Raw genomic sequence first — 17,082 nt, 5'->3', positions numbered from 1 at the left:
TGCATCATAACTGCGCTTGAGATTCTCTGTTGGCAGGAAAGAGTACCTGGGAGCTGAAGTACCAGGCTGTACCAGTGCCAGTACCAGGATCTGGATGCAGAACGGTGCGGAAATAACTTTACATTTATGGATAGTGTGTACGCTGATAATATGCAGGGAACTTTTCCTGGATACATGGTGTACAGGTTTTTCGCCCTTGCTTGCTTGCTATGCGCCGGTGGTCCTCGGGCCTCTCCTTGGGGGCCCCCGGCCACCCCGCGTGCTTGGCCTGTCCCGCCGCTGGGGCAACTGCTTGGCTAGCCTGGTGTGGGGCTATTATGGTCTGTGCTTGGTTGGCTGGGCCGGGTGTGTGGGGTGGCGGGGGGCCCCCCGGTCCGCTGCTGTGTGCTGGTAGGCAAACTGGTAGTAGTCGCTCTATGAGTAGAGGGCTGCAAGGGAATTTTCCTGGCTACACAGTGTACAGGTTTTTTACTTTTGCCTGCTTGCGGCTCTGTCATTATGTAAAGCGCATTGAGTCGCATCTCGTGAGAAATGCGCTATACAAATAAAACTTGATTTGATTTGATTTGATTGTTGCAAACAGAATTAAAAATGTAAATACATGTGTTTCATTCACTGATTTCTTCTGGCCACTCAGTTAATAGACCAACATGTGTGGAGTGACTTAACTGGGATGATGTTGTCCCATCAACTGTACTTTTCACTCTAGTCTAGTCTCAGCCATTCAACTGTTTTTTTTGTATGCCTCCCTAGGCCACTGGGTGGCAGTCCTGAGCAGTTTTGTCCCTCTCTATTCGTTCAGTTTGTAGTGAACCTGTTCAACAGAGTGCTCGATGTTATACATGCCAAAACAAGTTTGAACTATAATTATCATGGGCTCTTAACTTGTTGAAGACATTTTAGCATTTCGGAAATGTTAGGAAGAGCCATAGCAAGGAGGTATAGACAAACAGGTGTTCTCGGTTTTTCATTTTCAAAACATTATTGATTTTCTTTCCTCACTCACAATGATAAGTTACCTGAATTTTGCAATGCTGGGTAGGTTTGAGGCAGAGGTATGGGAGAAGAGGATGGGGCTGCTAAGACTGGTGGTCAAACACAGGTAGCCAAGACTAGTCTGGGGGGGGGGGGGGGGGGGGGTTATTGTATACCTTTATGCAGTCGCAGAGTGAGCTCTGAAACCACACTGAACCACTCCTTGGCTCGACACGGTGCCTGAACTGAACAAATGTACACACACTGCTGTGAGGACACATACACAACTGAGATAGCACACACACACACACACACACACACACAAACACATACACACATGCACAAAGCTCATATCATCTCTGATACAGTTGGAAGCGTGATAGTGATAGGGCCAAGTCTATTCTGCTCCATGCACAAATCTGTCTCCACGCCACATAGATGTCTCTGTTTTAGAGCAACTGAGATTTCTTCTCAACGAATAGTCTGACTTTGATTTGTTTGCAATTGATTGACAGCAGCATGTATTTGAATTTGATTGACAACAGCATGTGTTTGAATTTGATTGACAACAGCATGTGTTTGGGTTTCATTTGTTCTGTTCTGGGCTGGTCTCAAAGTCCTGATGGGACATGATTGTGCTTTGACTCAGTGATTGTGTCCCAATAGTATTTCCTGTATCCCTTGTGTCCTCTCTTTCCTTGCTTCCTTCCTTCATCTAAGAATATCTACGGTTCCTTCCCTAAGATCATTTCCAATCATTCTTTTTGGAAGGAAGCGAGGAGAGAGGACACAAGGAATAGAGTCCGTTCTGAAGACTATTCGGGGTGTTATCGGTACGGTGGTAAGAGGAAGGACACCATAGACCTGCCTGAGCAGCTGAGCGGTCAGCCTTCTTTAAGACTGGGGTGTAGTAGCACTCACTCCCAGAACTCCCATCTGAAGATTGCAATATGACAGAGACAGTGCTAGATGTGGGCCATTATACTGTACATTACATTGACATTTTGGGCATTTAGCAGACACCTTTATCCAAAGCGCCTTACAGTAAGTAAGTGAATCATCTATCGACCAGTCATAGCAGGAAAAAGTAATCTATGCTCAGGCCTGGGGCCATTGGCAGTTGGCAGTCATCATGCTAGAAGAAGGACATTTTAAAAAAAAAAAAAATAATTATTATTATTATTATTACACTGGGGAAACAGTACAGGGCTGTAGTAGATGTCTCAGGAGGGACAGTTAAGGTGTAGCCTGAAGAGATAGACATAATGTGAATGGCACACAGCCTCAATTATTTCAATGCTATAATGCAAGGAAACTTTTTGACAAAAACGAGGTAAATGTTTGAATAAAAGCATACTATACACATGAACGTGACACAGTGGGCCCTATTATGCACTTCATAAGTCTTAAGCAATAAGACGAGGCGGTAGATCTAAACTTAAGACGTGGAGGCGTGGTCAAGGCCACTTTGCTATTATGCGTGCGGTAGTGGGCGCCCAAGACCCGGCGCTAAGCCCAGAAATTAGTCATGGGTGTGTTTTGGGCGTCTTCTCAATCAACCCAATCAGCGTGTCAGGTGCCATTCCCTTTAAGAACCGGCTGCGTTAAGTCATAAGCGCTATGCTATTATGCAGTTCATAGGCGCTAGACTTCATGCACGTTTTGAAACACGAGCGCGCCTCCGCGGTTTGCGCATGCGCGCTGACCCACTTCTTAAGAAGTCGGTCGGCGCGCATGCGCAAACCGCGGAGGCGCGCTCGTGTTTCAAAACGTGCATGACGTCTAGCGCCTAAGAACTTTTCAAACCACTTCTTAGCACTAGGCGCAAAGTCAGATCGCATAATAGCAGGGGCGCCTAGCGCACTTCATTAACATATGAACACTCCCACAATGAGTAATATATGCACGGGAGTCTTACGTCTTATGTGTGGGCGCCTAGCGACACCTGCATAATAGCAGTAGCGCGTATGAAGCGCATAATAAGGGTGGCGGTAGGTCTTAACCTGGCGGTGCGTCTTAATTAAGACTTAGGACGGCAAGTTAAGAAGTGCATAATAGGGCCCAGTGAGTGTCTTGAGACAAGCATTGACCCGTAAGCTTACTGAGTGTCCCTTACCTTCATAGATGCTGTTTCTTGTCCAGTAGCCCTCTTTCTGCTGTGACACTGCCAGCTCAGAAGAAGTGGAACGGCTGAAACATTGAAAAGAAATTATGATTATGGTCGATTATGGTCGATTACGATCATGGTCCAGTAAAGGTAAACTAGCGGTCACAGAACGAGGTGACTTTCTGCTTACAGACAGATAGTTCAAATCAACAGAGGATGCAAATGTGCCAGGGTCTGGTGAAAAAGTCCCCAAGTAGGGCAGGTCATTTTTCAGTTTTTGAAAATGCAAATTGTAAGCTTTCAAATGATGTGTCATACATTGAAATCAGAAAATATTTGAAGAAGATATGCATATTTGAATGTTGGTACACCTCAAACTAAATACCGGAGAAACTCGTTCTGAATCAAAACACGCGCGTTTGATTCCATCGTGTTGGCAGCTATCTAGCAGCTAAGAAGGAACATCGCTATGAACATCTAACTGCATGTTTAGCACATCACAACATGCTGATAGAACATCAACATGCTAAAAACACATAACTACAGGTAAATAGATCACACAGTCCTTGCTTTTGAACAAAACATTCTGAATCCTATTCAAAGGATTTAGTGTTTAGGAAAAAAGAGAATTGCCGACATGCAGACCGTTTCACCAGACCAATGGTGGCTGCCCTGACAGATATGAAGGAAAGTGGCCTCCTAGTGTGTGATGATGTCATTCTTTTACGAGAGGTCAGAGCATCTAAGACACTGACATTTGATGTCATTCAAGCAGTAAATGATTCAACAGCGACATTGAACAGCAACATCGAGCAGATTCTTCTCAGAGTAAATGATCTCCAGTCATATATGAGATCACCCACAACTGTTTAAATAACACTCATTCTCAGAGTCATAGTTCAGGAAGAAACATTGATGCCATGACAGAATATGCATTTACGTTAATGAGTTTATCTATATCCTTATAATCCACAATAAATTGGTTTAGATGTTCTGAAGGTGCCGCCTTTAGTCATTGTTCCTGCCCACATTGTGTCTGTTGGTACACATGGATTGGTTGTGCCTGTTGGTACACATGGATTGGTTGTGTCTGTTGGTACACATGGATTGGTTCTGATGTGACAGGAAGGGATCGAATCCGCAACCGTTTTGTCAGCAGTCCACCGTTTTACCTGGTGAGCAAAAGACTAGCCTGCCACTCAGTGAGAGAGCCACCATAAAGACTGTAAATAAGTATCTGACCTATCTGCACCATGCGGATCTCTGTACATAATGTTTACACACTTCTCATTTATTTGTATTCATATTTTTAAACTGCAATGTCTACACCTTCTATTCCTATTTTAAGTTATCTTTATTTACCTGTATACTATACATATACTGGTACACAGCTCTGTTTAATTATTTTGTTATTCTAGTCGTACATGACCTTCTTTTTAGTTTTTGTTTTTATCTTCACACTTGCTTTGGCAATATAAACGTATGTTTCCCATACCAATAAAGCCCTTTAAATTGAATTAAAAGTAAATTGAATTGAAAGTGGGCATTTGACTGGGAGACTCTGGACATCTGGTCTCTGGACACACTCTGGTCTACTATGTACACTTCACGTTACAATCCGCCACATTGGCAAATGTAAGTGCTACTGAATCATTCAAATGCTATAGTAATCTGGCCATCTGGAGGCAGTGGAAGAATGGAAGAATGGAATTTAAACAAGTTAATGGCAGTTCCATTTGTTAAAACCAACCCATCTGTTGACAACCACTTTCTAGGGTCTCACTGTAAGCGGAAACAGAACCTTTAACGATAAGTGATTTGATTAAAAATCATAATAACCTACCCCTCTGGAGATTCCCTGACCACCATTTCTGTTGAAAACAAAACATACATTTTTACATGATTTATTTTCAGTTGTGAAAAAACATTTGCAAAGTGTATTCACTTTGGTGTGCAATGTCAACTAAACATTTTTATTTACAGGCTACATCTTGAAAGCATGGTGTCCACACTATTAAGTCGTTTAGCTCGCTATAAATGGGCTAAATAGTAGTTTAGACGTTTTAGCTAGGTTAGTTCAGACTACCTGGGCAAGTAGAATAATAGGGTGACTGTATGTTTGGGTCATCCTGTCCAGCAGGGGGCCGTCCGTTGATTTGGGACTGTTTTGTCATGGAGCCCAGCTTTACTGCTGGGTCTGGGGTGGCACCAGGGTCCATTGTATTCCTTTGAGATGTCTGGTTTGTGTTTGAGTTGTTAGAGTTCAGTGCAGGTTCCATCACAGGAGCGCAAAAGCCCTTGTCGCTCACTGCTGAGTTTGCCGACTTCTTATGCTCTTCGTCACTGTCGTCAAACTCAAAACTGTCACCCTCCTCTTCCTCTTCCTCATCCTCCACCCTGTGGGAGGCCCCGTTAGAGAAGGACCCTGAAGACATAAGGGCAGAAAGTTAAGTGACAGGTGTAATCAGTCAACTAGTACACACTAGTCATCATAATAATAATAATAATAATAATAATAATAATAATAATAATAATAATAATAGTAGTAGTAGTAGTAATAATAATAATAATAATAATAATGACAATATTAATGATGATAATAGTAATAATCATAATAATCATAATAATAGTAGTAGTAGTTATAATAATTACAATATTAATGATGATAATAGTAATAATCATAGTAATAATAATAATAATAATAGAATTTATAGACATATGTGACAAGGTTTCATTAAAAGGTCCGCATCTCAGCAATTGTGAAAGCTTGCAATCGAGCCAAACAAATGAAAAAAATGTGTTTTCCGGTTTTTGGCATAGGATGAAAATTGAAGCGATGAAGAACCCACTCGATATCATATCTAACAGTTTTACATTCACTAAATACCTACATTTAGTTAGCAAAGTCGGGTGGGGGGTATTAGTGTGGCAGTGTGTACACGTAGCCACGCCCACCCCAGCTGTATGTAAGGAGCCATGTGCGTGTGGACCTGTTTGTTTACAAGTTTACAAGATGGATGCTGAAGCTAATGCTATCAACATAATTTCTAAAGCAGGCAGAAATATCGACAGTGGGCAATTAATGAACTCCTTCATATTGGACTATACATAATGGTCCGAATCTGACGATGACAGATGACAACGGAATTTCAGACATTGATCTCCATATCAGTTCACTATTCATGGGACAGTCGTCTGCAGACAGACCTTCTGCTGTGTTCTTGGGTAAATGTTAGTGAGTTACATGTGTTAACTAGGATTTTGTGTTGTTTACTTAGGATAGCCAAAAAGTTATTTGTTGTTTTGTGAGTAAGGTAGATAGCGCCTTTGTTAGCATCAGTTATCAGACCACTGAAACTGCTCACCACAATTATGCCACCCCTCTACAAAACTAATAGGAGATGGTGGGAGGAAGAAATACATTGTCAAAGATAAAACATAATGAATAAATACATTTGTTGCAGACCTACTAAACATGCAACATACTGTACAGTATGTTTCATGCACCATTTTAGTGTGTTTGTGTGTACCAGCTAGCCAAACAAGTATTAGCTTGTTAGCTAGCTAGCTAGCTAGCTTTGTTAGAGATATAATAGATTATTAAAAAAGTAAATGCTTTTGTAATGAACGGTAATGTTATGTGGAATCAAAAATAATGATTAATTCATTGATATGTAGATTTGCTGTAGAATAATACTGTGAATTAAAATGATTTCACTAGCCTACTTCTGTAATACAGTACACTGTGAGTCTATGGAAAACCTACACTAGAGAAGTGTCCACACCTCTGACCTGAAATTTGGGTGAGAGGTTCTGAGAGATGACACCTTGATGAGAGTCAACAGCACTTCAGGTATTTGTCATTGTCATTGTAAAACCAATTATATTTTATGAAGATAGTAGTAGGCTATTTCATAAAAGTGGTGTTGGTAATAGTGGGCAATCATTTTAAATGTACTGTCTTCTTTTTTTATTACAGCTTTGATGCCCAGATGGGATGGGAAGGAACTACACCGAAGTCCCACTAGATGCTTTATGGACTATAATGATAAATGCATACACACGGACACAACATTATAATTTTTTACCATTATTATTGTATTGCTCAATTGTATCTTGCCTAATTTTTTTCCATTGCCATGAATTTTACTCTCTTGTACTTGTAATGGGATGTAATAAACTTTTGGCACACATGGCAATATAAAATCATGAATCTTGAATTATTATTATTATTATTATTATTATTATTTATCAATTTAAACATGTCAGCCCTGCAATTTTGTTACCTGAGTGTAACAGGTACCACCTGTAGCCAATTAGGCCCTGTCCACACCTATACGTTTTTTTGATAAACGTGGATTTTTATATTCGTTTTGGGGGGTTCGTCCAGACGCAAACGAGTTTTTGCCCCCTGAAAACGAAGATGTTTAAAAACGCCTGCCAGAGTGAAGATGTTTAAAAACGCTGTATATTCGCCGTATATTTTTGACGTGAGGACGAGATAGACAGAGCTTTTTGTATTCGTCACGTCATCATGCGCATAGATTTCTATGATCATGCGCACTGCAGCTGTTTGCTGTTCCCTCCAACGTCATATCCTAGCACCAGTAACTACTTTGTTTACAACAGGCAACGGTGTTCTAGGCTACACAAGCGAGGAAAATGGATGTGAACAAAGTGCTTCTAGTTCTTTCACTGTTAACTGGACTTTTAACCTGTTTACAGATAAATGCACAGTTAATGATCGAGAACATTGAGAGACAGAGGCGTCTGATTGGCCAGCGAGGCTATGGGGATAATATTATATCGCCGACTACTGGTGTGGAATGCTCAATGCCAGCGTTTATATTGCGTTTAAACATGCTGGTGTGGACGGTAATATTTTTATATACGAAAAACGTTTATCAAAAAAACGTATAGGTGTGGACAGGGCCTTAGTGTCATTCAAGGCGGGACTTTAGAGGGGAAGTTGGGGTGGATATGGGCCTTTAAGAACCAGGAACATGCACTGTGGGCATATCCGTCTGAGAGTTGGTTTATCCCCTCTGGAGCTCTGAAGTTTACACAGGTGTGAATGAATGAATGGACTTTATTGTCATTGCTACAGTACAGGTACCAAACAACGAAATTTAGGAGGGGTGGCTCCTCTGGTGTTAGGAAAGGGGAAAAAAAACACTTTTAGAAAAAGAAAAAAATCACAAGAAGGTAAGGAGCTGGTTTACATAAATAAAGGCTATGTACACAATCCACTGTACTATACTGCACAGATAGTCAACTAGGGTTGTCATATTGCACAATAGTATTTTTTCACGTTATTTAAAGTGTCACAGTTTGCAGGCTTGAAATGTACATGTACACCTGATTTTTTCAGTCCAGCAGCTGCCATACAATCCGTCCAGACTGTCCAGGGCCCAGAACTTAGGTCTTTGCTGTGTTCAGGGCCTGGACGGCCCTGTGGTAGAAGCAGTTCTTCAGTCTGTTTGTCTTAGCGGCCGGGGTCCTGTACCTCCTTTTCGAGGGCAGCCTGGTAAAGTGTACGTGCCCAGGGTGGGTCGGGTCCCTGGAGATCTTTGAGGCCTTCCTGAGACAGCGTGTGTTGTACAGCTCTTCCAGAGAGGGGAGGGGGGCGCCGGTGATCTTCTGTGCTGTTCTCACTACTCTCTGTAGCGCATTTCTCTCCGCTGTTGTGCAGCTGGAGAACCAGTTGCAGATGCCGTAGGTGAGGATGCTCTCCACTGCGCCGCGGTAGAAGGCCACCAGTATCTCCTGCTTGTTGTGTTCCTTCCAGAGGCATCTCAGGGTGTATATATAGGTGGTGTAGATCGGAGTGATTGCCCAGTGGTGCTAGCGTACTAGGAAGGGAGAGTGAGGGTCTAGCCTGACCGGTGCGGTACCAATACAGCGGGCTAGCCGATAGCTGCCGTGGACTCAGGAGTGCTAGCTGCTGTTTCGCTCATATCCAATGTTTAGCATAAGGAAAACAAACCATATTGTAGTTGTGTATAGCGGATGAGCTAAACCTGACGTGTTATTTATTGGTGGATGTGTATTAACTGGTCGTTTTTATATATTAGTCCCTTCATTGTTAGTGTTTTTCTGTTCTTTGAATTGAGTGGGGGGCGCCGGCGTGGAGAGGGTAGTCAGGGTTCCCGGGTTTAGTCTCCTTACACTGCATGTTGTGTGTGCGTGTCGTGTTTGGTGTGATTAATCACTGGGGAACACTTAGCCCACAGTCTGCCGTGTCTTTGTGGTGTGTGTGTGTCCATGTCACAGATTCACTGGTGTACCTGTCCATCGGGGTAATAGTATCCCTCTCTACTGCCAGTCGTCCTACCCTCGTGTTTTGTTTGTTTTGTATTGTAAATAGAGTAAATCTTTTTAAATATAACTTTATATGTTAAATAAAGTATTTAACAATCTTCTCTGTGTTTACCTTTAATCTTCTCTGTGTTTACCTGGTTTCATGTCTCCCTCCCTCATACACGAACCTGAGTGCTTTACTTTAGTCCCGAGGACCTCACCTCGTGTGTAGTATATTTTACACACACATGGTATGGGCCTGTATGCTATGAAGGGATGTCTCCTGACAGGGGGGGGTTATGACACCTTGTAAACACATCCTTTGTCTCAAGGGCCATATGTTTTTGCCTCAGGAAGTGTTGTCCTTATATGGGCATTGTTAGAATGACTTCCTGTTAATCTGACTTGAACTTTAACCTGGAATGACTTTTAGGCCAGGTGACATCATATTGGGGTCTCCTACTCTTCACACCTCAACCATCTATACAGTGAAGGTGATAGGCCATTGTTTGTGACTGTATTTGCATACTATTGTTTATAAGTAAGGGAGTGGGCCCAAGGGGAGCTCTCTTGTCTTCTCTTCTCTTCTCTCTCATCTTGACCACGCAACTCCTCTCTCTCTCTCTCTCTCTCTCTCTCTCTCTCTCTCTCTTGTCTTCTCTTCTCTTCTCTCTCATCTTGACCACGCAGCTCCTCTCTCTCTCTCTCTCTCTCTCTCTCTCTCTCTCTCTCTCTCTCTCTCTCTCTCTCTTCTCTCTCTCTCAATCGACCAGACCAGAATCCAGCTCAACATTTTTGTACCTGTGTTTCAATAAATAGTCTTAACCTACTCAGAATTATATTCTTCATTTTAGTATCCAACAAGTAGCTTAATAAACAACATTCAATGGCGAGCCAGCCAGGAGAAAACAATAACCAGATTGTCTGCTACCCAACTCCATCAGTCCGTCTCTACAAACAATAGGTAAGTTCTCAGAGAGAAACCCCTGTTGATTTCCGCTAGGCCAGTGGTAATAGAGAATGCGAAGGTAAACTGTGGTTTTCAGATAATTAAGTTATATTCTAAAAAGACCTTGTTAAGTAAACTTGTTGGGAATAGAAACAATAATCTTTTATAATCTTTCATAATAGCTGGTGATGAGAGCCGGGTTAGGAAACCCGTATTTGTAAATATAGTGATTTGATTTGTACGGTATTGTGAAGTATCGTGTATGTTGTGCAACAGAGAATGAATTGTTGCAGTGCTCGTTTTGGGAACGAGCTATCAGTATAAAATTGTGGAGAAGACGTTTTCCCAGTGGGCTGATATAAGTGTTTTAGATCAGAAAAGAGTCTGATGAGTGTATTATTGTGTTAGTGTTTATGGAATATGAATTCCTAATTTGATAAAGTGTAACTGGATTATGAAGTCTGTTTTGTAAGTAAGAGCATTATTTGAAGTAGATTAAGAAATCAATTCTTCAGAACTGTGTCATAGAATCCATTCTTAGACCCCATTATCCTTTGTCCGGAGAAAAGACACGCGCAGAGACGCGGACACACAGAGGCCTTTAACTTCTCTTGGAAGAGAAAAACGTGAAAAGCAAATGCATTGTAGAATATTTGAATGAGATTTAATTTGGTAACTAATTGTTTAACTACATTGAAAGATAATCTTGAAATTGCTGTGTCGTGAAAATAACATTATTGTAAAAAGCAATGTCGTGTTAAAGTGATTGATTAAAGCCATTCCAGGCCGCGGTTTTCTTCAGAGGAGGTAAGACAAAGGATTGTTAACTAGACCCCCTCTGCCTTCTGCCCCCTCTTTTCTCTCCTCTCTGTTCATTTTCAAATACACGCGCGTTCACACACACACGCGCGTCCGCGCTCGTACACACATACACGCATTCATTCAAACATACAGACAAGCTCCGGTAAAAAGGGAAGCTGCATTTGATTGATTTCATTTCTCATCTCTTACAGATAAGGATAAATCCATTCACATAGATTGTAGTATTTATAAAGATAGAGATAAAGTGGATTGATCATTGGGGTATTTAAATAGTTAAAAGATATTTGTTAACATTCATTCACGGGCCCGAGTAGAAGTGTGCGCATGCGCATTGAAGGCGCGAAGCGCATCCTATTCGAAGGCACATTCCACACACAGAGAGAGAGCGAAGCTCACTGTATTCAAAGTGTATACCCTTTCTTTCAATTACATCCAACTTTCTCCTTCAACCCCTCCCTGCGATAAAGTTGTGATCGCTGAATCACGAAAGTTTAAACATTGTTTGTTAAAAGTAAAATAATAGATTGTGAGTTTAGGTAAGATTCAAAGAATAGAGGCAATTTGTGCGCGAGCCGGCTGTTTGGCTCCCTCTGTAGGCCGAAACACAGCAGGACATTTATAACACTCCAATAAAACGGCTGTTTTTTCTGTGACTGTGCTTGCTTAGAATGTTGATTAAATAATCCTTCATTCCAGCATTCATAAACTGATGTTTGTAAATGACTGTTGAATATTGCATTACTATGTTTCATATAACAGTTGATTAATTCCACAGGTTTGATCAATGTCTGTGACTATCTAATGAAAACATTCTGAATAATCATTCCTTTCACATAACAGTTGATTGATTTCACAGGGTGTAATCAATAGTTGTAATTTGCATCTTTTATTTTAGTTAATTCATTTCCACAGCTTTTGATAACTAAGCAGTAAAAGGTTTTTTGTAAATCAGTGAATGCTTAAGGAGTGACCAGGTTTTGTGGTTTAATAATTGTGTTGACCAGGAACTGTGATTAGTATTGAATGAGTAATTAAGTGACATCTATTCATAAACAATTAGAAAAACATAAGTATAAAATACTTACACATAGATAGGATTTAAGTTAATAATACACATATACAGAACCACTGAAATACAAAAGAGGCAAATCTGTTATTCTGAGTTGTAGTGTTCTGTGTGGACAGTTGATACAGTTAAATTGGACTGACATTTATTTAGCTAAGAGGGCAATAAAGAAGGTGGGTTGTAAGAAAAGTACACCTTATCCCATGTTATAGTATATTTTCAGCATATTAAGCATTTATAAATAAATCAACTTAAAATGGGGACAGATTCAAGTAAGATGTTAAAGACTATTAGTGAAAATAGTAGCATATTGTCTACGCTGTCTCCCTTGGCTGTTGTAGAAAAAATGAATCCTCTTGTCAAAGTAATTAGCAAAATGTCAACCAAATGGAATATTCGTTGGGCAGATATTGAACAACCTTGGCCAAAGGAAGGCACCTTCGACTTACAAGTTATTGCAACAAACCTAAGTCTTTAAAACTCCTAGCATATCGACTTAAGACACAGACTAAAAAAGCACACATTTCGAAATTGAAGACTGTAGAAGGCTCTGGAACAATAACGGAAAAGGATAAAATAGCTGAAGAATTCGTAAAATATTATGAGAACCTTTATAAAAACACAGGAAACATTGACCTGGGACTAATGAAAGACTTCTTACATAAGTTAAACTTAAAGCAAGTAACAAGATCAAAAAATGAACAGCTCATTAAGGACATCACAGTAAATGAAATACAACAACAAATAAATAATCTTAAAATGGGGAAAACACCAGGTGATGATGGATATACTAATGAATTTTATAAAACTTTTCAAAAACAATTGATACCACTACTTTTACAAGCATATAAGTTTGTATTACAAACGGGAAATTGGGCAACTACTTGGAACTCATCTATAATAACGGTTATACATAAAGAAGGTAAGGACGCTACTGAATGTTCGTCTTACAGGCCAATATCACTACTGAATACGGACCATAAAATAGTAACAGCCATTATTGCCAATAGGTTAAAGGACATCGTGCCAGATATAATAGACAGCGACCAATGTGGTTTTATACCAGGTAGGCTGTTGTCAGATAATATAAGGAGGACGTTAAATATAATGGACTACGCACAAAACAATGGTGCAAACCTTCTACTCTTAACACTGGATGCAGAAAAAGCATTTGACAGAGTGCTATGGCCATTCATGTTTGAAATTGTAAGAAGCTTTGGATTTCATGAGAATTTTAATAAATGGCTTCAAGGAATGTATAAAATCCAGTGTCAAGAGTAAAAGTAAATGGCACAATATCCAGAAGATTTCCAATCTATAAAGGTACAAGACAAGGAGACCCACTCTCAGCAGTTATATTTATGCATGGAAGGACTAGCAGAAAGTATAAGGAAAAATAATACCATCAAAGGCATAACGATAAAAGAGGAACAGCACAAACTGGCATTATATGCAGATGACGTGGTTGTTTATTTAACATCACCAGCCCAATCCTTACCAAGCCTAATGGAAGCAATTACAGAATATAGTAAACACTCTGGTTATAAACTAAATGAAAGTAAGTGTGAAGTATTAACAATTGGAGAACAGATAGATTCGGAAATTAAGGAAAAATACAAGTTGAAATGGGATGCAAAGAAAATCAAATATTTAGGAATCTACCTCACTGGAGATATAACAACATTATACACCGACAATTATCAAGCCCTTGAAAATAAAATACGAGAAGATCTTAATAGATGGAAGATAACACCTGAATCCTTAATGAGTAGAGTAGAAAGTGTCAAAATGATGATCCTCCCACAGTTTCTGTTTTTATTTCAAACATTACCAGTTCCCATTCCACAGCGTAGCTTCAAAAAATGGAATACAATGCTCTCAAATTTCATTTGGAACTACAAAAGTAAACGGAAAAAACTTAGTATACTAACTCAAACCAGAGAAAAAGGAGGGTTTAATTTCCCTGATCTAAAGTCCTATTTCCATGCAACTCAAATAGATACAATAATGAAATGGATGAATAACTTGGTTCAAACCAAATGGAAAGACATAGAAAAACAAGCAATATCAATATCAATAGGAACACTACCTTTTCTGAGTCTAAAGGATATTCAAAAATATAGTGGAAATAACAGATGCATAGAAAATACCCTCAAAAATTGGAAAACTATTCGTAAAATGTATAAATGTGATGACAAATGTATTTATTTGAGAGAGATAGCCAGTGACCCAGACTTTTTACCTAATAAAACAGACAAAATATTAGAAGAATGGGCTAGGAAGGGACTACAGGTGTACTCACAGATGGTTACAAATGACATGATAGACTCATTTGAAACCTTAGTTAATACATTTAATATAAGTAATAGCCATTTAAGTACTTACAAATTAGAAGCTACCTTATAACACAGCAGAGGAGACAGGAACAAAGATCACATATACTAATGGAATATCTGATCAAAAATAGAAACAGTGAAAAGACAAAAATCTCAAAAATTTACAAAATCATGCAAGACATCAAGATACAAGAAGATAACACTAAAGAAAAATGGGAAAACGAATTAGCAATAACAATTACGGATGACGATTGGAAAGAAGCATGCAAAAGAATATTTAAGACAACACAATCAAAATTCTGGAAAGAATTTGCTTGGAAAATAAATATGAAGATCTTCCTAACACCGAAAATGTTGTCAAAATATAGGCCAACAGGCAATGCAGAATGCTGGAGGAAATGTACGGAACGAGAAGCCAATCACACACACATTTTCTATACATGCCCTAAATTGAAAAGGTTTTGGGAGGCAGTTCAAGTAAAAATAAAAAATACATTTACTTTACAAAATCCTATACATCCAGTCAATATTATACTCGGTCTTATTCCATTAGATATATACAGAGAGGGAGATAAATATTTGTACACCATACTACGTATCGCGGCTTTAAAGCAAATCACACGTAAATGGTTGGACTTAAACCCACCATCTGTTAATAATTGGAAAAAAACTGTTGAAGAGATAAAAGAAATGGAAAGAATTACTTGCAAAGTGGGAGGCCGTGAAGAGCAATTCACTATGAACTGGAGTAATGGGACCGAATGAATGAGTAGGAAGGAAGCCCCCCCCCCCCCCCCGATCCCACCCCTCCCACCCCCTCCCTTTGTCTCTTACTTTTCTATGTCTATCCCTATAATTTCTCTCTTCTTTTTCTATATTTTCTCTCTAGTCTCTATTCTTTATTTTCTTTATTTCTTGTTCTCTTTATAAAAAATAAAAAAAATAAAAAAAATGATGCAGGATGAACTTAAACAAGTGAAGAAAACTTGTAAAGTGTGTGAAATGAACTTGTGAAATGTAATGTAAAGTCCTGCAATAAAGTATAAAAAAAAAAAAAAAAGTTATTGCAACATTAGAAGTACTTATTAATACTGTAGCGTTGTCACAAACCAGACGGAGGGTTCTTGATTACCAGCTTTATTCTCTTGATTACAAGTTATAACTCTCTCAATAGCACACTCAATCTTAACCAAAACCCAGCACTCGACCACTCTCATCTCTCTCTCCCGCGCTCTCCCACTCCACCCCTCCTCTTCCGCCCTCAGCCCCAGAACCCTCCCTCCCCCGGATGAACGTCATCCAACAACAACCACTCTTAAAGCCACAGTAATGTTAACCCACTAGAACTCAGTCCGTTACACTACCTCCCCCCCACAAAGTCACTCGCCCCGAGTGACCACTCAAAGTCTCTCAGGTACCTTGGGGGCCTTACTCTCCTCTGGGGCCACCTGGGGGTGGGGGGTGGGTGGGCGACAGTTCATCGGGGGGGAAATCGGTTGGGGAGGGGCGGGGGTACGACACTCCATGGGGGGGGGATTTGGTGGGGCGGGGAGGGGGGGTGATAGTCCATTGGGGGGGGGGGTTGGGCGGGGCGGGGGGGCGAAACTCCATCGGGGGGGGGGATTTGGTGGGGCGGGGAGGGGGGGTGATAGTCCATTGGGGGGGGTTGGGCGGGGCGGGGTGGGGTCTGGTGCTCAACCCGGTTACCGCGCCGTTCACCCCCTTCTCCTGGGGGGGTGCCCGTGCCACGGTAGGGGGCCAGTCTATCTCGATGCAGGGCTACTCTCCTACCTCTTGGCGGCAGCTGGACCCTGTACACGACTTCGCTCAGTCTCTCGAGGACCCTGCAGGGCCCCATCCACTTGCTGTCTAGTTTGGGGCACCTGCCTTTCTTTCTCTGGGGGTTGTAAACCCAGACCAGCTCCCCGGCCGTGAAATGCTGCCCTTTGGTGTGCACGTCGTAGTTCCTCTTCTGTCTCGCCCCTGCACTCCGCAGTTGTTTTCTGGCGAACTCGTGGGCGCACTCCAGTCGATCTTGCAGCTTTCGGGCATATTCCAGCCCCGGGGGGTCCGCCGGGGGGTCGGGCGGTCTGCCCAACATCATCTCAGCCGGGGTCCTAATCTCCCTGCCCAGCATGAGAAGTGCGGGGGAGCAGGAGGTGGAGTCTTGCGTCGCAGACCGGTACGCCATCAACACCAGGGGGACATGCGCGTCCCAGTCTCGCTGGTGTTTAGCCGTCACTATGGCCAGTTGCTCCCAGCGTGCGGTTAAATCTTTCAACTAGTCCGTCGCTTTGTGGGTGGAGGGGTGTGGTGCGGGTCTTGTGGGAGCCAAGCTTTTCGCACATGGCCGCAAACACGCGAGATTCAAAGTTCCTGCCTTGGTCGGTGTGAATGACCTCAGGGACCCCCAGTCTGCTGAACATCCCCTCCACCAGTGCATCCACTATTGTCTCTGCTTCTTGGTCCGGCAGGCAGTACGCCTCCGGCCACTTTGTGAAATAATCCATGGCAGTGAGGATGTAGC

General features: G+C 41.3%; 1 protein-coding gene across 1 annotated transcript in view; it reads right to left on the bottom strand.

Annotated features, from left to right (window-relative positions):
- The window catches only part of arhgef10lb (Rho guanine nucleotide exchange factor (GEF) 10-like b), a gene marked incomplete at both ends in the record, with an annotated part of 122,953 nt that extends 106,207 nt beyond the window's left edge, over positions 1-16,746 (bottom strand). Inside the window, 2 exons of the mRNA XM_080534328.1 lie at positions 5,292-5,507; positions 16,347-16,746. Of these exons, the coding sequence (XP_080390454.1) occupies positions 5,292-5,507; positions 16,347-16,746 (616 nt within the window). The remainder of the gene's footprint in view (positions 1-5,291; positions 5,508-16,346) is intronic.
- Between the last annotated feature and the right edge of the window lie 336 nt (positions 16,747-17,082).

This window comes from Nansenia antarctica (assembly GCF_963989245.1).
Source record: "Nansenia antarctica genome assembly, chromosome: 6".
In the NCBI taxonomy this organism is placed as follows: Eukaryota; Metazoa; Chordata; class Actinopteri; order Argentiniformes; family Microstomatidae; genus Nansenia; species Nansenia antarctica.
Note: the sequence above shows the minus strand (reverse complement) of the source record. Positions and strands in the feature narration are given on the sequence as shown.